Here is a 17487-nt window from a genome sequence, read left to right on the forward strand (position 1 = left end):
GCTGTTCTGCTTGAATTTCCAATGAAGACACTGATCATGTTTAAATAACCAGCATTTATCATAGTAACAAATGCAATTGTAAAGTGCACCCTATGGGGAGAGGGGGAGAGAGAGATCAGGCAACCAACCCATCAGTGCAAGAATTCTGTTGTGGGGGAGGGGGAATGGTGCCCATTGGCAGTATTATAACCTTGCTTTGGATGTGTACACCATTTCTTTTCCCAAGACTGAAATTCAAATGGATCTGGCCCCGAGGGCAATGAAGAGCACAGCGAAGCAGCAGATTTAGGACTGTCCATTAGACCACTACGGTTTGGTTCTTGAAGCAACAAAGCCTAAGGAAGAAAAGCAGCAGGGGCAGCATTTGCTCCTCCACTTCCCCTGTGTAATTTGAGTTATTTTTTTCTTATATTCCAATCGCAGAAAAGAATTTGGGACAAGTGGCTATTACTAGGGCAAAAAGGGCAGACAATAGAAACTACCCCCTTCACCGTCAGCAAAATGGCCTCTAGCTTCTGAATGATTCAAACCCTTCCAGAGCAGCCCCCAAGAGCAGTTTGTTTAATTAAAAGACACACACACATCACTGAAACGCCAGAGATGTGTTCCAGCTTCATGCACTGCAAGACGTTTAAATTAGTATCCTGAAGGCAGAAAGCATTTCTTAGAAGAGAAAGAAAGAAACCGTAAGAGGAACGATCACCCAACTTCCTCCTCTTTCCCATGACACACAATTCATACGGGTGTGTGTGTTAGAAGGCTGGCTTTAAAAGAAGGGAAAGCAACATTTGAAGTTGCACTTTCTTTACTTCATAGGTTATCACCTCCCCGCCCCGCCCCCCAAGACACCCCATGAAGAAAAAGGGAATATTGTCTCTTTGAATATGCACATGAAAAGACCCCCACCCCTGAAAAGCAATGGACTGGCAAACATCAGAATTTATTTGGATCCAGGTCCTCCCCCCCCCCCCCCCCAGGATTCCAAAATTAGCCAGGTCCATTATTCTCTATGTGGGAATCTTTCCAGGGGACCGGGGGTTGTTTTTCATACTAATTACATGAAAACTGCAGCAGAGTGAGGGCTGCCTGTCCACTAAATGCCACACAAGTTTCAAGAAGATTGGGTTAAGGGGTCCAATTATACAGGGTGCTGAACAAAGTGCTCCCAGCTACTCTCCATTATTTCCTATGGTGGGGGGAGCAGTGCTTTCTCCAGGGCACAGAAACCTTAGCCAAACATACCAGAACAACGACTGACCACAAAAGAACCAACAAAGCGCAACAGAAACAATGCCAAAACAGAGAATCCCAACATAACCGACTTGGTAGAAAACACACACTTCCCCCCACCCCCCAAAGTCCTGCCCTGAAGCTGCAGAAGCTTATCCCCACACCTCTTGCATGGTCCCCGGGCAAAAAAGGGAAAGGGAAGTGAGGTCATCTGAGCTCCCCCTAAGGAGCAATGTCATTCACCTCTGAGAATCACCTCCACCCCCTCCCATTTTTTTGCCTGGAAAACGTGCAAAAGTAAGACAAACAAGCTGCTGTGACTTTTGAAATGGCAGCCTTGGTTAATCCTGAATATTTCTGGGAATAATTGGGACCACCAATACCAGCATATCCAAGAATCCTAGATATGATCAGGATTCTCAAATATACCCGAAAAACACCAGTCAAGTATTTTTTTGTGGGGGGGGGGGGGCGTATTTATTCAAACTGGATATAACCAATTACCCACCTCTACTTGGAACTGCTGAAACCATTTTCTGTTTTTCATGCCCAAACAGTAGCTACAAATTTAAAGCACCAACCAAATGATCCCATCCACAAATAGAATTTCTTTTCACTGAACTCCACCTCCTTCACATATTCGCTATAAAAATTCCAAGGTATGTAATATGGTGTGGAGAATGACTCCTGTATAATTTACAGTCAGCGTGGAGGCTGGTCTGTCCTTTGTCAAATTGAAATGCAATAAAGACGAAATCTAATCTGCAGTGATCTCTGTGTCTGCCATGTTCACTGCCTTGAGGATGTCCTTTGTCCCTTGGCTGCTGAGGACTTTCACCACAAACACCTTCCCCTCCAGTTCTTGATTGTTTCTATCTTTGGTACTAACTTGAAAAACCAAGCACCTTCCCCAGCACCTCTATCCAATCGTATTAATCGCATCAGCATTGGGACCCTGTGGGTATTTCAGAGAGTCCTTTATAAGGATGCGCCTGTCCAACTAACGTGAAAACAGAGCCCTCTTCCTTTCCTAGGGATGGGGTCAGGGGAAAGGGGTGGAATTGGCTCTTGCAAAGCTTCCCCTGCATAGCCACTTAGCTTCTGGGTCATCAGAGAGCACTAGCTAGAAACTGCTATAGCTCTAAGGAGGAGGTACAAATCCTAATATAGCCACCATAGTTACTTCTGGTATAAAAATTGAACTAGTTTTCACTTTGTTCTCTGATGCCATACCCTCTGCACCTGCAGCCCATGGTTTTCAAACGAATACACAAAGTTCAGGTTGCTTGCGATGCTGGTCTTTCCTAGTTCTATGAGCAGCTCTGAAAATTCTTCCAGACCACTTCTCACCCCTGTGGAGCAGGCCTCTGCTTAGAAGTTATTAACTAACAAAACTTTCTTGCTCTCTCCAGTGCAAAGTTCGTTTCAATCAAGCTGCGAGATTGCTTAGAATATGGGTCAGGACCTTTTGAGTTGTGGCTCTATAGAACCAGCTACCCTCTGAGCCCTGACTTTGTAGGCCATGTACACACAATAAACACGTTCTTCTTAAAGTGCAGCTGATTTGGTTCTCACTGTATTGTTCTGAGGACACTTGAGGGCAGAGGTCTCTATGAGGGGGAGTGGCTTGCCACATATTTTGAAAGGGGGCTGTTGTGTGCCAAAGAGGGAGCAAGGGTCCATGAAAACATTGAAATCAAAATGAGGGGTCCCCTGGCTGCTAAAGGCTGAAAATCATAGACCTGTATTATCCAGTTTACAGCATGTCATAAGCAAAGTAGAGGGAAACCAAGTGCTCCATCCACCCAAGAATGCCTGCCAGAAAAGAAGACTCAGACGGCTAGGAGATCACTAACTGCTGCAATGGAAGTGTCTGTTCACACCGTGTTCCTTTATCTTGGTTCCCTCACTATGCTTTAAAACGCTGAGCTATCCCATGGTTTTTAACAAACTTTGCTGATATGGGAATATCTGAAGTGTGTGAATCATAGTAAGTATACTATGGTGAAGCCAAGCCCATCAGGAAAGGGACGGGAAGTCTGATGGACATACAGAGGTAGCTGCCCAGAGACTGACAGAAGTGGAGAGATCTTTGATTTTTCACTGAATGGTCGAATCAGTACAGTATTGTTTGAAATGCGTCTTTCAAAGCAACATTACCCGCAGTGGTCCATACCAATAGATCAGCAAGGCAAAGATATTGAAAACTCACAATAATTCCAACTATAATGCTCTCACACCAGATAAAGCAGGATGGATTTTTATGCATAGCTCCTCACTGGTATTAAAAAAACGAAAGTAAAAACCCCATTCTGTGGAAGTTAACAAGCTCTTTGGACACAATACAGGCAGCACTGGGCTGGCTGAAGAGTGCAATTTCCAGGCAAAAACATGGGTCAGGAGTCTAGAGGAAAAGAGAACATTTTTAAAACCTCTGTTCAAATCAATTAGACTTAGTGTTGAAGGCTTTTCTTCAAAGAGCTGGTTACCTCCCTTGAATGTGTATATATATATATAGAATCCTTCCAATTGACAGCTGAAAATACTGACAGTGCTGGCTTAATCTGAGGTCAACTGTGCGTAGCAAAGGGTTTGGTGGATGACTTGAACTACCTCATCACCACACAGAAAGTAAAGGAAAACCCCTGGTTGGCTGTCTGCTAGTGAATGGACATTTCTTTAAAAAAAATTAAGGAAGGATGGAAGAAAAACAGCAGTGTAACTGGGAATTCAGCCTGGAAAAGTGTGCTCAAGGGTCTCCAAACACATCTCTTTCACACATTAGACTCCACAAATGGCCTCTTTGGTTTGATAGGGGATGTCTGTCCTTGTCTGGAGTCTCTGGAAAGTTGCCTATAGAGGTTGTCCTGGTATGCCTGTGCAACAGGCAGTGTCCTGGCCACCTTAACATCCGGATAGGAAGAAGTTTGGCTAACTCGCTCAAGAAGGTCTCCACGGGAGCCATTGGCCAGCATCCCATGTGCACCATAGAAGTCCTCCTCCAGCACATGACCATTCTGGGCATTGTTGGTTTTGTTATAAAAGGCAATGCTGCTGATTGAAGATGGTGGGCTGAAAGTTTCTGGCTGGGGGAGGGTTCCAGGAGACGTGGGGCTTAGAACAGTATCCACTGAAGACACAGCCCAGGTTCTGTTCTGTTGGTGTAGGTGGGGATACTGTTGAGTCCGGGCAGTTTTATCTATGATTCCCATGAAAGGGGTGGTCCTGGAACGGGCAGGCTCACTAGGATAACTGCCCTGAGTTGGGGAGACTGGGGAAAGCTCATCACATGACCTGTCATAGGCTTGCTTGAGGGGAATCTCCATCTGCTGAATGGACGCAGAAGGGCGGAAAGGAGGGTTCAAACTGGGGGCGGACGAGATGCTATTGCTAGAGGGGGAGAATCTGAGCCCAACGCTTTGGGAGTGGAGCAGTGGCCGTGGTGTTGGTGGGTGAGGCTTTATTTCATTGGGGTTCACTGTCATGGGCCTTCGTATCAAGTGGGAGATGTCAGGGGAACCCAGCTGGCTCGCAGGTAAGGAGGAACGTTCCAAGTCGAGCTTTGCATGGCAGACTGGATAATAGGAAGCAGACTGGCTGCGCCCAATTTGTGGTGTTTGGTTGTATCTCATCCCACCACGGTAGGCAGAAGAAGGCCTTTGTGGAAGATCTTCCTTGGACAGCCCGCCATGCTGGCAGATTGCTCCTGCGCTGAGACTGGCCTGAACATGCTGCACTGGCCGGCCGTCCCCTATTAGTCCTCCAACTGAAGTCTGGTAGACCAGCCGACTTTGGCCAACAGTCATTTCTGCTGATGCTGACTGGTACTTGCTGGCCACCGAGTGGGCTATTTGCCCGTAAGTGCCTGTCGGGATCACAGTACTGCAGTGCACAGCTGAACTCGGCTGATTGCTTCTGACAATCTGTGCCTTTGCAGGCTGCAACCGAAGGCCTTGTTGAGGGACTGCAACAGGCAGTGGAAGCATCTGGAAGGACCTCTGAGTCATTTTGGAGAGTGGAGACTTTGGCCGACCAGGGAGTTGGCTGATGTTGGGTTCCTGCTGATACCGGACTGGAGAACCGGACTGAGCCCTGTAGACACTCATGCTATCGGCAGGAGGGCTGGCTCGGTACTGAGGGCCTCTACGGAGGGGTGAAGGCGGTGGGCTTTGATATTCTTTCCCTTGGCTACCCACCGGAGGTGGACTAAAACGGTAAGAGGAGGCTTGGTGAGCAGGAGACGTGTGTGGTGGGCTAGGCCTGTAGTGGGAATTCTGATGTGTTGGAGAGAGTGCAGGAGAGCCGGGCGGATACCCCTGTCTGGTTGGTGACCCTACAGAACTATTGGACCTGAAGTCGAACACCTGATGAGAGCCATGGGGTGAGCTGGAGATGTAGGCAGAGTCCCGGGGGGCAGGGGAAGAGGGCGGGCTGGGGATGGCAGGTAGCACCTGGCTGGGCCGTGACTCCATCTGCAAGCTAACAGAAATGTTTTCAACATCTTGTTCAAGGTACTCTTCTTCCAAGATGTCTTGCACAGCATACAACTCTTCAGGCTGCAGTTCAGGTTCAGGTGCTACCGGAGGGGGCGGTGGCTGCTGCTGCTGCAACTGTGTCTGCCTGCATTCTTCCTCCACCCGCATCAAAAGCCGCTGGATCTCACGGTTGTTCGGACAGAGCTTGATGGCCTCGTTCAGGTCCTCCAGCGCTGCTGAAAACTGCCTGCTTGACCCAAAAGAGGAGACAAAAAGAAGAAACACAAGTTAACCTGAATTGGAATCAATTTCATAAGCAACAAGCTTCTCATGAGCAATGCTAGCCATGATGGGGAGGGTGGCTCAAGTCTTGCAATAATTAGATTTTCCAAATTATGGCTGTTTCTCTCATATCCCTAGCAGGGGAAACGTGGCACTGCTTCCGAGACTGCTCTCTTGGAACTGAAGGGAACAAGGAAGGCAACTGTGGGGGTCTGCAGGGCAGGTAGAGCTCTGGCCCCCAAATGTAAGGCAAGGAGCAAGCATGGGCCTTGGCCAGCTGATTCTGTTCTAGTTGAGGTCTGCTCTTTCAGCAAGTAGGGGATCAATCAAAGGGAGTGCCTAAACAAGACTGCAAGGCCTTTGGTCATCCTTTGAGGAACAGAAGGGTGGGGGAGTTTGGGGAGGTGGGTTGTCATTTACAGGGACACTGGTAGCTTTGGAACAAAACAGTCATCTAGTTGACCAAGATTCTGATTGGTAGAGAACACTCTCCACACCCTTCATGCACTTTGCATTCTTGTTTGATTAAAAAAAGAAAAACCCCAAATGTTCCAGTTCGTTTCTGAAAAACCCAGAAGTTTGACCTTTACTGACTGCTCAAGGAGATGTCGACAGGAAGCTATTGCAGACCCTCAGAAACTGAAAGTGGAAAAATTCCAAAAAAGAACTTGGTTGCCAAGCTTCTGAACAACATATTGCAAATGGTAGTGAGGAAAATAAAAGATCATAATGGGGGAAAGCACGAGACTGACAGTGTTGCTCCATGAGCAGAGCTCTGCCCAAGGATCTGAAGCTGAATCTCAACAAGAGGAGTCACAGCCCAGCCCGTGCTGAGGCTAAATGGCAACGCCTGCAGCTCTACAGCAATGGTCACTCACGGGGACAGGAGCCCTTGGCACATTCCACACACTCACAGCAGGTGCTTCATTCCATGAGCCGAGCAAAGAGACTAGCAGTGGCAGAAGCAGGAGCTGGGGAACAGGCTCAGTCACAGGTGAGCCAGGCCCTCCAGGCACCAGCCACCACCAGATCCCATTGCCTGCTTCCCATCTCACGTCACAACTAATCTTGCACACAGAGCAGAGGAATTCCTAGCATTGGGTAACCCCAGTATTGTCCTTCCAGTGCTTGTTGTGATGCAGGTGCAGCCACCACTAGCAGACTGTTCTGAGAATATCCTGGCCCAACTTACACAGTTCCTCTACGTGGAACCATGGGATGGGCTCAGCTTGAAGGAGGGTGATCTTCTGAACCTTGCTTTTGAGGATACCATGATACCCTGGGGGCATGCCCTTGCTGTTGCTCCCTTTGTGGGGGGTAGGGGGTTTTTTTTGGAGTGTGTCACATCCAAACCTCAGGAGGACAGAACCTCTCGTCTCTCTCTGGCTCTCCTCTCACCTGCTGCTGCGTTTGGCCCTTGCTCTTGCATAGTAAGCTTCATAAGATTTCGGTTTCAGCTCCAGTGCTTTAGTGGCAAATTCCTCCGCCATTCCAAAATCCTGCCATTACAATAGGTGTGTAGATAAGTCATTGAATATACACACACGCGCAAACACGCACACAAAGTTTGTGAAGAAGAAATATATATGACATGGACATATTTTTGTAGGTGAACTTGGTATTTTTGATGTGTATCACAGATAGGTGGTATCCAATGATCCAACTCTGTTCTGTGAAATTAGAAGTTATGCACTTCCAAGCTGGGCTTGTGGAAAGCTCTGTTTGTTTCTTGTGAGTCTCTCCCACCTGCCTGCTCTTCCCCAGTCTCCTGGCTTCTTTTGGTTTGGCAGCTCTTTGCACTTCTTGGCATTGTGCTACCAGCATCATTAATCTAGGGCTGCGATCTGGGTCCTTAGGATGGTTTCTCTTAGAACCAAGATGCTGGACTAGATGGAGAGATCCATTCCTAGGTCATCAGATCCAGCAACTTTCTTCTGTTCTGATATTTCCAATTCTGGGTTGAAGGACCTGTCAGACATTGGTATGTCTGAAACTTTTGTGTTAGCCAATCAGCAAGATGCAGCCCTTCAAAACTGCCTGAACTGATATCAGTATTTTCTCTCTCTTCTCCTCCTTCCTTAAAACTGACCTGCCTGCAGGTTCGGCACAAGGGCACCTGGCTCCATTCTCAGGGCTTTGGTTGGCATGGGTTTCCTGCCACAATACCTGCCTCTCCTTAGAAGTATTTGCACATGAAAACATTAACAGGGCAAAGTCTTATATGTCAACCTTGATACTGTCAAGTCACAACCAGGTTTCAAGTATAAACAACGCGCGCACACACTCACATGTGCACACTGCGCGTGCACACATACACACATATAAACCACTTTCTGTGTTATGTTTTTGGACATAGTAGCAACTTGTGGCTAGCACGAGAGGTTGCCCAGCTCCAAGAGGAGAAGGGAAAGGCATTGGGGAGGGGAGATGTTTGCATAGTGAGTCACTGTTCTAGGTGAAACACCAGTTTCATAAAACAAACAATGCAGTCCTAAACAGAGTTGATGTTTAGAAGGGTGTAACACTGCTTAGGATGAAAATGTTAGGCAGCATTGTTAAATCCACCCTGATTCTATCAGTATCCTTCAATTGGCGCACGCAGATAAATATTTTTTTTTTTAAAATCAGAGAGCTGTTAACAGCTATTTTATATGGTAATGATTTGTTTTTATTGCTGGAAACAAATCTCAGATCATTGTGTGGCTGTTTCAGAACTGTAAAATGCCAGTGCTCTGTGAAGGACAACCAGGTTACAAAGAAGTGGAGGTTTTTTAAGGCCATTCCAGGAGTCTGGGAAAGAGTGTGGTCAGGGAGTGGCTAGGCACAGGGAAGGGAGCTGGGAAAGGAAATGTGTTCAGGATGGGCCTCAGGGAGGAAGGTCCACTTACATTCATTTTCCTTCGACAGCGAGAGAGGTTGAGAAGGAGTGACACCTTCAGCTCCCGGAACGTTTTCAGGTCTTCTCCAAACCCTTCTCGAGGGAATTTCTTCAGAGCGTACTGGTAGCGCTGGGCAGCCTCCTTCACTTTCCCTTTCTGGCAAAATGGCAAACAGGTCAAAAGGCACCACTGAGTTTTCTAGTTCAGGGCCATAGTAGTTGAAAAGCAACCTCTTAAAGCAATTGAGTGTGCCAGAATGGTTATATCACAAAGTTCTAGGAACAATCCAGCATTCTCTGCTGAATAAAGTTTTGCTTGGAAATCATTAAAAAAAGATCTGCCTTTACTGGACATCTGAATTAATGTCTGTCAATGTTGGATGTTTCTGAAGGAGAGAAAAACTTTAGCGATGCAGAGTCTGTAAAGAACTACTAGCTTTTTTTGTGCCTGGCCCAGATTAACTGTGAATATGAAATATATTGTCGAAGCTGGTTTACACAACCACCAGGCATACAGTGGCCTCTGGAAATCTGCTCTGCTTCCTGCCTCATACACAGGCACCATGCTAATATGCTTTACTCTTTCTGGGTAAGCCCCCCCCCCAATCCTGGATCACTCACAAATTCTCCCTGTTCCTTACTTTATAGCCTCAACCATGGCCAGCACTAAACAGGGTTTGCAAACCCACACTAACCATGGTTAAAGTTAGTGCAGACCAGTATGGGTGTGGGGAGGTCCTCAGCCTGCTCTCAGTCTCTTAATCACTGTTAGATCAGGAGTCTTGTCTTCTCTGAACGCCAGCCCTCCTTATGTAGAATCAGGGTCAGAATTTTAAGATCAAGTGAAAATATAAGTAATCCTGATGTTAGTTTGAGGTCTTGCATCAAGAGACTCCGCTCTTCTTCCTGGAGACATCCAAGGGTAGGCCCCAGGTTCCTGCCAGGGGGCAATGCCTCCTGAGCTTGACTTTCCCACTTCTCCTGTTTCTGAGTACAGGTACCTCACTGTTCAGAAGTGACACAGGGCACAGTTGCTCAGAAATTTACCAGCCTCTTTGTCTGACAGTTAGAGAGGCCTCTGGGAAAGACAGGCACCTTTTGTGCTTGGCCCAGACCAGCCGCATGGCACAGCCTGCCCTGGCATCACAGCCATGCCACTCAGCCACAGAGCCACATAGTGGTTAAAGCACATGCTCTACAGGTGCAAGGCCGTGGCCTTGGAGGTGATGCTGACTTGTCTGGTGCAAGATATGGTCACCAGCTGTGAGGTGTCAAAAGAGGAAGCTGCAGTTAAAGGAATCTGTTTTGACTTGAATGTGGGATGCTTGAATCACCTGGCTGGAAATCTCAGCCTTCAAGAGATGCTCTACAAAGGCTACCTTTAACCTTCAGGTGTGCAGGGCTCAAAGGACCTCTGTCCCCAATGCTCACTGATGAGGTTTTCCTTGAGTTACTAAATCAAGATATGGTCAGCACTGTACTTTTTAAAAACTTAGACTCCTGTACCAGATTATGAGACATAATTAAATGGAGCAAATTAAGCACACTGCAGATTCATTTTGTATAGTATATTGTGCTGTTCTAGTCATTGGAACTTCTGTAGAGCAATGAAATCCCCAGTCTTTAACTACTGGGCATCTATTCAATCATGTCTTGTGATTTTTGATTTCTTTAAATGAGACTTTGCTCTCAGATTCGTGCTCCTGCAGTCCACAGGACTTGAATGTAAATGGGAGGGGGGGCGTGTTTGTATATTTTTTTATCATGAAAGCTTAGATGCTGCGTTGTTCAACAGCCACAGCAGAACATATACACACTCGTCAAGCAAACCAGCCCCTGGAGCCCCATGGCCAACTCCTGGGAAAAGCATTTGTGGCCATCTCACCTTGTAAAACATGTCCCCCTCTTCCATCAGCTTGCTCAACAGGATGACCAGGATGTCTGGCTTGGAGGTTGCCATCGCCCAAGTAGCTGGACCTGCAGTGTACAGGATGCATGATGGGTAAAAAAACTCATACAATGCAAAAAAGGGCAAGGGAGGAAGCTTAGGTGGAAAAATTCCTTGGGAGGAAATTTCTGCTGGAGAGAACAACTTGGTGCAGCCAAGCCACAGAGCTCTCTGGTCCAAAGGAAAAATGGGCTTTTGAATGTGGATAGAAGTACCTTTCCCATGCATTCTTTCATTTCAACAAATACTGGAGACATTCCTAGAAAGTGTACTAATATTCACTGACTGGTATCAGTGGGAAATAAGACAATTATGTTTTGGAAAAAAATGGATTAAGGAGGAAATCAAAGTGTTCAACGAAGACCTCTCCTCAAGCTATATACATTTTAAACATCTTGTAGTACAGAAATCTGGATATATATCTGGCCTTGAAAACTGTTTCATGACATCTGTTGTCTAGCAAAGACATAAGCAACCAGAGTTTGAAAAAGTCAGTGTTTTGGAACAATTTTCACCTCAAACAGGGTTTACGCCTGTGAAGCGTTTTGAATGACCAAGTGCACTCCCCCTTCTGATGCAATCCAGTCTAAGAGCCCAGTTCTATAACTGGCCTTTAAAACCCACAGCAAGGTGGGTGGTCTCACTGAGCAAGTTAATGGTTAAATAGGGAGGTCTCATACAGGCAGAGATTTCAGGTAAAAGACACATCGGTAGCATTTTATCAGTGAATTAGATCTTGAGTTCAAGTTATTCTCCACAACAGTAAGGAAAAAATAATTATTCAAAGGTAAGGAAAATTTAAAAAATTACGGTATGTGGGGGAAATGCATGCATGCAAAACCATATAAAAGGAAGCAGAGCCATCAGACCACCAAGCCGGATGTTGAGAGCAGTGAAATATACCTCGAGGGCGACTCGGTAGCGTCTGACAGCCTTTGAAGAAAAGGAGAAAAACAAAAAAAGTTGTCGGAGAGGGAGAAAAAAAATGGATGAAGGTGAGTTTAAAAAAAGAAGGAAAAAGCAGCAGTGAGAGGCAGGCAGCAAAGCAGCGAAGGCGCCAGCAAATTCCCCTTCATAATGGAAGAGGTTATGAGGGGAGGGGAGAAGGGAGGTCATGCTCCAATCCGGATGCAGCTGCAGAGCTGGGGAAGCAGCACCGACAGCAACGTATCTGCACAGCAGCACCATCGTCACACTGGGGCTCATCTTCAGAGGAGGGGCCTCAGTCCTGACCCCGTTGCCAAAAGCCAGGCAGGGACAAATCTCCCCAATTCAATCCACAGAACACCGCGATCCAAGCACACATAAAGGTAGCCGCATTCTGCCAGCAAGGCACTCTGCACATGCTTGACAAGGCTGTTTGATGTATGTGTGCTGCATTTACACAGTCTGCGAATACCCAAGCAGTTGTGTTTCTGTTCCTCTCTCTCCTTCCTACCTATCTTGGCTCCTTTCTTCAGGAGGGTAACCACAACAGAAGTATTGCGGCAACCCACTGCTCTATCAAGGGGGCGCATTCCACTGTAGTCCACATGTTCAATCATGGCACCATGATCCACAAGGAACTGAACCTATAAATAAGGAAACAATTGAATCAATACCACCCTAGTAGGTGTTACATTTATGTAGCTAAGTTTAGCTCAGTTCAGGTTTTTGAGTCCCAAAGATGCAAGAGTGGGATGCTGCACTTAATGCTGGGACCCTAATCTGATCTTTTTGCTCTTTCACTTCATTTGACTGTTGAAAGTCTTAAAACAAGGAGGCCATCCAGTTCAAACCCTTCAAAGGCAAGAGTAGGGGTGTGTGATCTAGGTCCGGGGCAGGGGGGGGGGGAAGCTGGATTTATGCCAATCTGGCTAAATCTGGCTTTCCCTGATCAAATTTGAGAATCCAAGATCCAATCTGGGAACCGAGATCAAGACCTCTGAATAAACAACAACAACAACCACACATCCAGGTTAATCCAGAAAATGCAGCTCCAGCCTCTTGGCTTATCTTCCCTCATGTTTTTTCCCAAGAGGGAAGGGGGAGGAGGTAGGGAGGAGTGAGGCTGGGGTGGGGGGGGAGTGAGATGGGGAGTGAGTGGCCAATCTGTGCAGAAGCTCTCCTTGTCTGGCCAACGGTATTCTCTGAGAAGGAGACAGCCTTTTTCAAACTTCCTGCAAGGGAGTTATAAAAAGCAGGCTTGGCTCAAAGCAGCCTCCATTTTGTGTGGTTTAGTCTTGGAGAGAGACTGCTGCTGAGTGCTGCTGGAGCTCTTGCCTGGCCTCTCTGTCTTTGGGAAGGGATTTCCCAGTGGATTTGCTGCCTGCCTCCTGCTACACTGCTAAGAGACCTGTTGCATGTTGGAAGAACTGGTTTGAGAGTCACAGACTCACTGTTTTTTCCTGTTTTTTGGGGAGGGGGTTGGCATGGTGCCTGGGAGGGATAGGATGGGGGGGAAGGACAAGTTTTGTTTTAGTTAACTTTTAAAAAATGCTTTGCTGTTGTGGAGGGGGGCTGGTGATTTGTTTGTTGGAACACAGCTGTTAGACAGCTGTTGTTCATTTATTTGCTGGTTTTTCTACCTGGCTTCTGTAAGTGACGCAGGTTCTACTGGGCTAAGTTGCAACAGTCTCATTGCTTTACTTTGGTTCTGGGAAGATTCCATTCCCTTGATTCTGTTTGGTTCTGGTGGGCTTTCTCTGGGTTAAGGTTGCATTTGGGAGTGTGCCTTTGGCCAGTGGCAGCCTTGCCTTTGTATGTTTTGGGCCTGAGAACCAGCTTGGAAATTTCCCCACCATAAAAAACAACTAAGAGTGCCTGGGAGCACCATGTTCAGATGTTCAGAGAACTGGACCCTAGGGTCTAATCTTCCTGAAATTTGGGGTGTCCTTAGAGGACAGGGAAGAGTAGGTTCCCTGCATATTTGATGGAGTTTACTTGAAAAATGTCCCATCCAGCCCCAGCTATCAGATAGTTTTCCCCATAAGGAACAATTGTCAAAATAAATTTGGGATTCTCTAATCTTGCCAAACTGGATCAGAGACTCTTTCCCGGATTTCAGGGATACCAGATTTTGGGGGGATTTTTTTTGTGCACACCCCTATACAAGACTATCCAACACACAAGCTGTAGGGCACAATAAGTCACAGTTAAATAGCCAGTGCACCGCATAGCAAATAGTTATAGTCCTCAGTGCTGTCATCAAAACCAGGGTTATGTGTCTTATTTGTTTTCTGACCAACCCAAACCACCTTGTCCCCTAGTTAAGTAGGATATGAGGTGGAGAAATATCAACAGTGTGGATAATGTGAGCTCATGGCGTATCGAGATAGGATCTTGTTTGCCATTAGATCACTATGCTCTTTAAGCCTAAGTAGATGTGATAAACTACACAAAGTTCATCATGGGACTTGCAGCTATACTGTAGGTGCTGCTAGTTCCTGGCAGCAGCTGGTAAGTAAATGCTCAGCAGGGTCCAATTCAGATCAGGGCTGCTGTGCAGGAGAATGAAAAAATTCTGCCTCCTCCCCTTTCTTTTTTTGGCCCTGGGCTGCAGCAGGGGATCACTTTGCTCCATTGGGAGTCAACATGTGCACTGCGAGCTGTGGCTCTCAAAAGCTTATGCTACAATAAAGTTGGTTAGTCTTAAAGGTGCTACTGAACTCTTTGCTATTTTGCTACTGCAGACTAACACTTCTAACTCCTCTGGATCTATGAACATGTGCACTGAATACTTGCATGTGCCGGCTCCCCACAGAGAAAATAACGTTCCCATCTGTGTCCTCTGCACTGTGGCCCCCTTACTGTGTGGCTGAAAACAGCACAAGGGAGAAGGCAAGAAGTCCTCCTTCTCCCATGAAGCAGTGCTGATCTGAATTGGGCCCTGCTGCGAATTTACTCATGAGTTGCCACCAGGGACTAGCAGCTGCAGTATAACTGCAACTCCCTGTGGAGAACTTGTGCAGTTTGTAATGTCTGGTTAGGCTCTTTAGCAAACCAGACTGGAGGCAAAAAACCACCCCAAGACACAGGATGCTGCATAGGCCCTGGAATGCCAGGACCTCGCTTGGGTTGTCAAAGGCATCACCCCGATTCTCTTTCCCTAGACAAAACTTACCACCTCTGCATCACCGTAAAATGCAGCTAGGTCCAATGGAGTGCGCCCATTTTTGTCAGCATGGTCTGTAGAGGCTCCACTCTCCATCAAAACTCGCACCACTGAAAGATGGCCCTTTAGGCAGGCCCAGCTGAGGGCAGTTAGCCCTTCTTTGTCCATTAGGGAAATGGAGGCACCTGGAAGAAACATAACAAAGGCAGTGCTTTTTAAATAAATGGCAGGTTCGCTTATTAGTAAGCCCACTTGCTACACGCAAGCCCAGCAAGGGTGACTCCTCATGCCCTTGGTTCACTTTGCAGACAGGGGCAGCTGCTTATGTCCCCCCTCCCACCATGCACCAGCGATTCAGAGACATCAGCTCCAGACAATGTGGATTGCTAACCCACAGAGCAGAGCATGGCAACATACTGGGACTTACAATCACAAAGGATTACAAAGTGAGAACAAAGAACTGTTTAGGAGGTTTCTGCTGCATTAACCACCAGGCACTAGCAAATTCAAGTAACTCCAATTTCAGGGAAAAAATGATCTTGAAGAACATGTCCTGTAACTTGAGTTGCCTTCATTATCGTATCAAATGGCTTTACTGACCCAAACTCTGCAGCTTGGAATTCACAAGGAATTTAGAAAAAGGATGAGGTGAGGAGAAAACGAGCTCTCTTTTGACCAAACTATCTGTATTGAGCTTAACCCCAGAGAATTCACAGAGAATAAACCCAACATTCACAAAGCAAAGTATAACATTCCGGAGATGAAATGTCATTATATTAGAGACCACAGCTGTTTCAAATTTCAAACCAAGGTCTCAAGTTGGATTGAAATAACTGTAGTAAATCAGTTTCATCCAAGGAAGTCTGGAGGTATCTGGCCACTACGCATTTGAGCATCTTGCTCCGAAAGGCGGTATTTGCAACATGATTATCTTTGCTGAAGTCTTTATGGTCTAGCACTGGGTTTTTTTAGGAGAAAGATTTCACAACAGCTTCCTTAAAAGTGATTGGCCATCTCTTGGACTGCACTAGATACTCCTCACCAGCTATCTTTAATAAACAAGAATGGGCTTTGCACCAAAGGCGAACAAAGACTGAGAAGAAAAACCTAAGAACTTTTGGATCACACAGACACATCCTACAAAATACTTCACTGCTTCAGGAAACCTTTCTGCACATTATTTAAAAAGCATATCTTATTAACACAGAAATTCAAAACATTTGTATATTAGCAAGACCAGCAGGTGACCACATAGGCATCAATTCTATTGTGGCTGATCCTGGCAACTGTTGAGAATTGGGGTCTGGGTTTGTCAAGTTCAGTTAAAATTATGTTTGCTGATCAGCAATTTGCGTTGGGCCCAGAGCAAACGTATGCTGATGGACACAAAGAGTGATTTTTGCAGCTCTTTGTCCTCCAGTGGCAGACCTCTGATTCCGCCTTCATGCTGTTCTTGGGAGTCCCATCTTCAAGGAGCAGCATTTCAGGGGCATTTTGGCCTCCAGCAGGAGGGGTAGGCAGGTATGTCTTGCTCTGCTGGTGGAAATCCCTGCCACCAGTGAGGATTTTGCATAGATCTACCTCATATAACAGACCCCAAATCATTCATAAGTGCGAATTAACCTCTGTTCTGGTGTACGTGGTTACTTTTAGCAGAGCTGCGCTGGCCGCCTTTCTGCCACCTTTTCTACTACTTCAGTTACTGGAAAAAACCCTCTTCTCCAATTTATCAAATTCTGTAATAGGTGAAGTATTCATATAAAGTATTCTAAACTGTGATGTAATGAACAGAACTTGCATAATCTCATCCAGTCTCACAATTAGTGGGAGTTAACTTCCAGAGCAATCTTGGTTTAACTCTGGCTTTACTTGGGAGTTCAGCCATTCTTGGGGCCATCTCAAGAACTAACCTTGTGCCAGTAAGAATTCCACTGTGCCCAAATGACCCTCTGAAGACGCCATCATTAAGGGAGTTCGACCTTGCTTATCAGCCATGTTAACATCTGCCCCATGAGTGAGCAAGAGATCGACAATCTGAAAGCACACAGAGCAAGATGCACTGTAAATAAATCATGCATAATCTGAGAAGATCAGGTTGCTTACCTGCAGCTGATGTTCTTCAGGAGGATATTTGTGTAGTCACATCTACAAACTCCACACATGTGCTGACCACCACTTGAAATCTCCTAGAGCTAAGACTTTCCGGCACTAGCTCCACCCATCCTAAATCCAGGGCTGCTAGCATATATGCCTAAAGGAATACAGCCACCCCTCTCTACTCAGTTTCTCCCTAGAAAGATGCAGCAGATTAAAGAGAGTACCCTTGCAGGGGAGATGGTGGGGTGTATGACTGCCCAAAGAACACCAGTTATAAGTGAGCAACCTGATCTCCTTCATGGTTTCCATACAGTAGCTTCCATGGGAAAAGACCTTACTTGAAAGTAGCAACTAGAGAAGTTACCAGGACAGAATAATGAGCATTGCTTTTTTTTGTTTTGTTCTGGCCCTCGCATTCAGAGCGTAATGCCTGTCATAATGCCAGTGCAGTGTAATAGTTAGAATATCAGACAAGGATCTGGAA

General features: G+C 46.3%; 1 protein-coding gene across 1 annotated transcript in view; it reads right to left on the minus strand.

Annotated features, from left to right (window-relative positions):
* Positions 1-3476: 3476 nt before the first annotated feature.
* Positions 3477-17487, minus strand: part of TANC2 (tetratricopeptide repeat, ankyrin repeat and coiled-coil containing 2) — a 246001-nt gene continuing 231990 nt past the window's right edge. The window contains exons 21-28 of the mRNA XM_054995523.1: positions 16817-16940; positions 14916-15091; positions 12252-12384; positions 11717-11746; positions 10751-10842; positions 8876-9022; positions 7386-7486; positions 3477-5952 (exon numbers count right to left, since the gene is read on the minus strand). Coding sequence (XP_054851498.1) covers positions 4005-5952; positions 7386-7486; positions 8876-9022; positions 10751-10842; positions 11717-11746; positions 12252-12384; positions 14916-15091; positions 16817-16940 — 2751 coding nt within the window. The 3' untranslated portion in view covers positions 3477-4004. The remainder of the gene's footprint in view (positions 5953-7385; positions 7487-8875; positions 9023-10750; positions 10843-11716; positions 11747-12251; positions 12385-14915; positions 15092-16816; positions 16941-17487) is intronic.

Source organism: Eublepharis macularius, chromosome 12, assembly GCF_028583425.1.
Source record: "Eublepharis macularius isolate TG4126 chromosome 12, MPM_Emac_v1.0, whole genome shotgun sequence".
NCBI classification, from domain to species: Eukaryota; Metazoa; Chordata; class Lepidosauria; order Squamata; family Eublepharidae; genus Eublepharis; species Eublepharis macularius.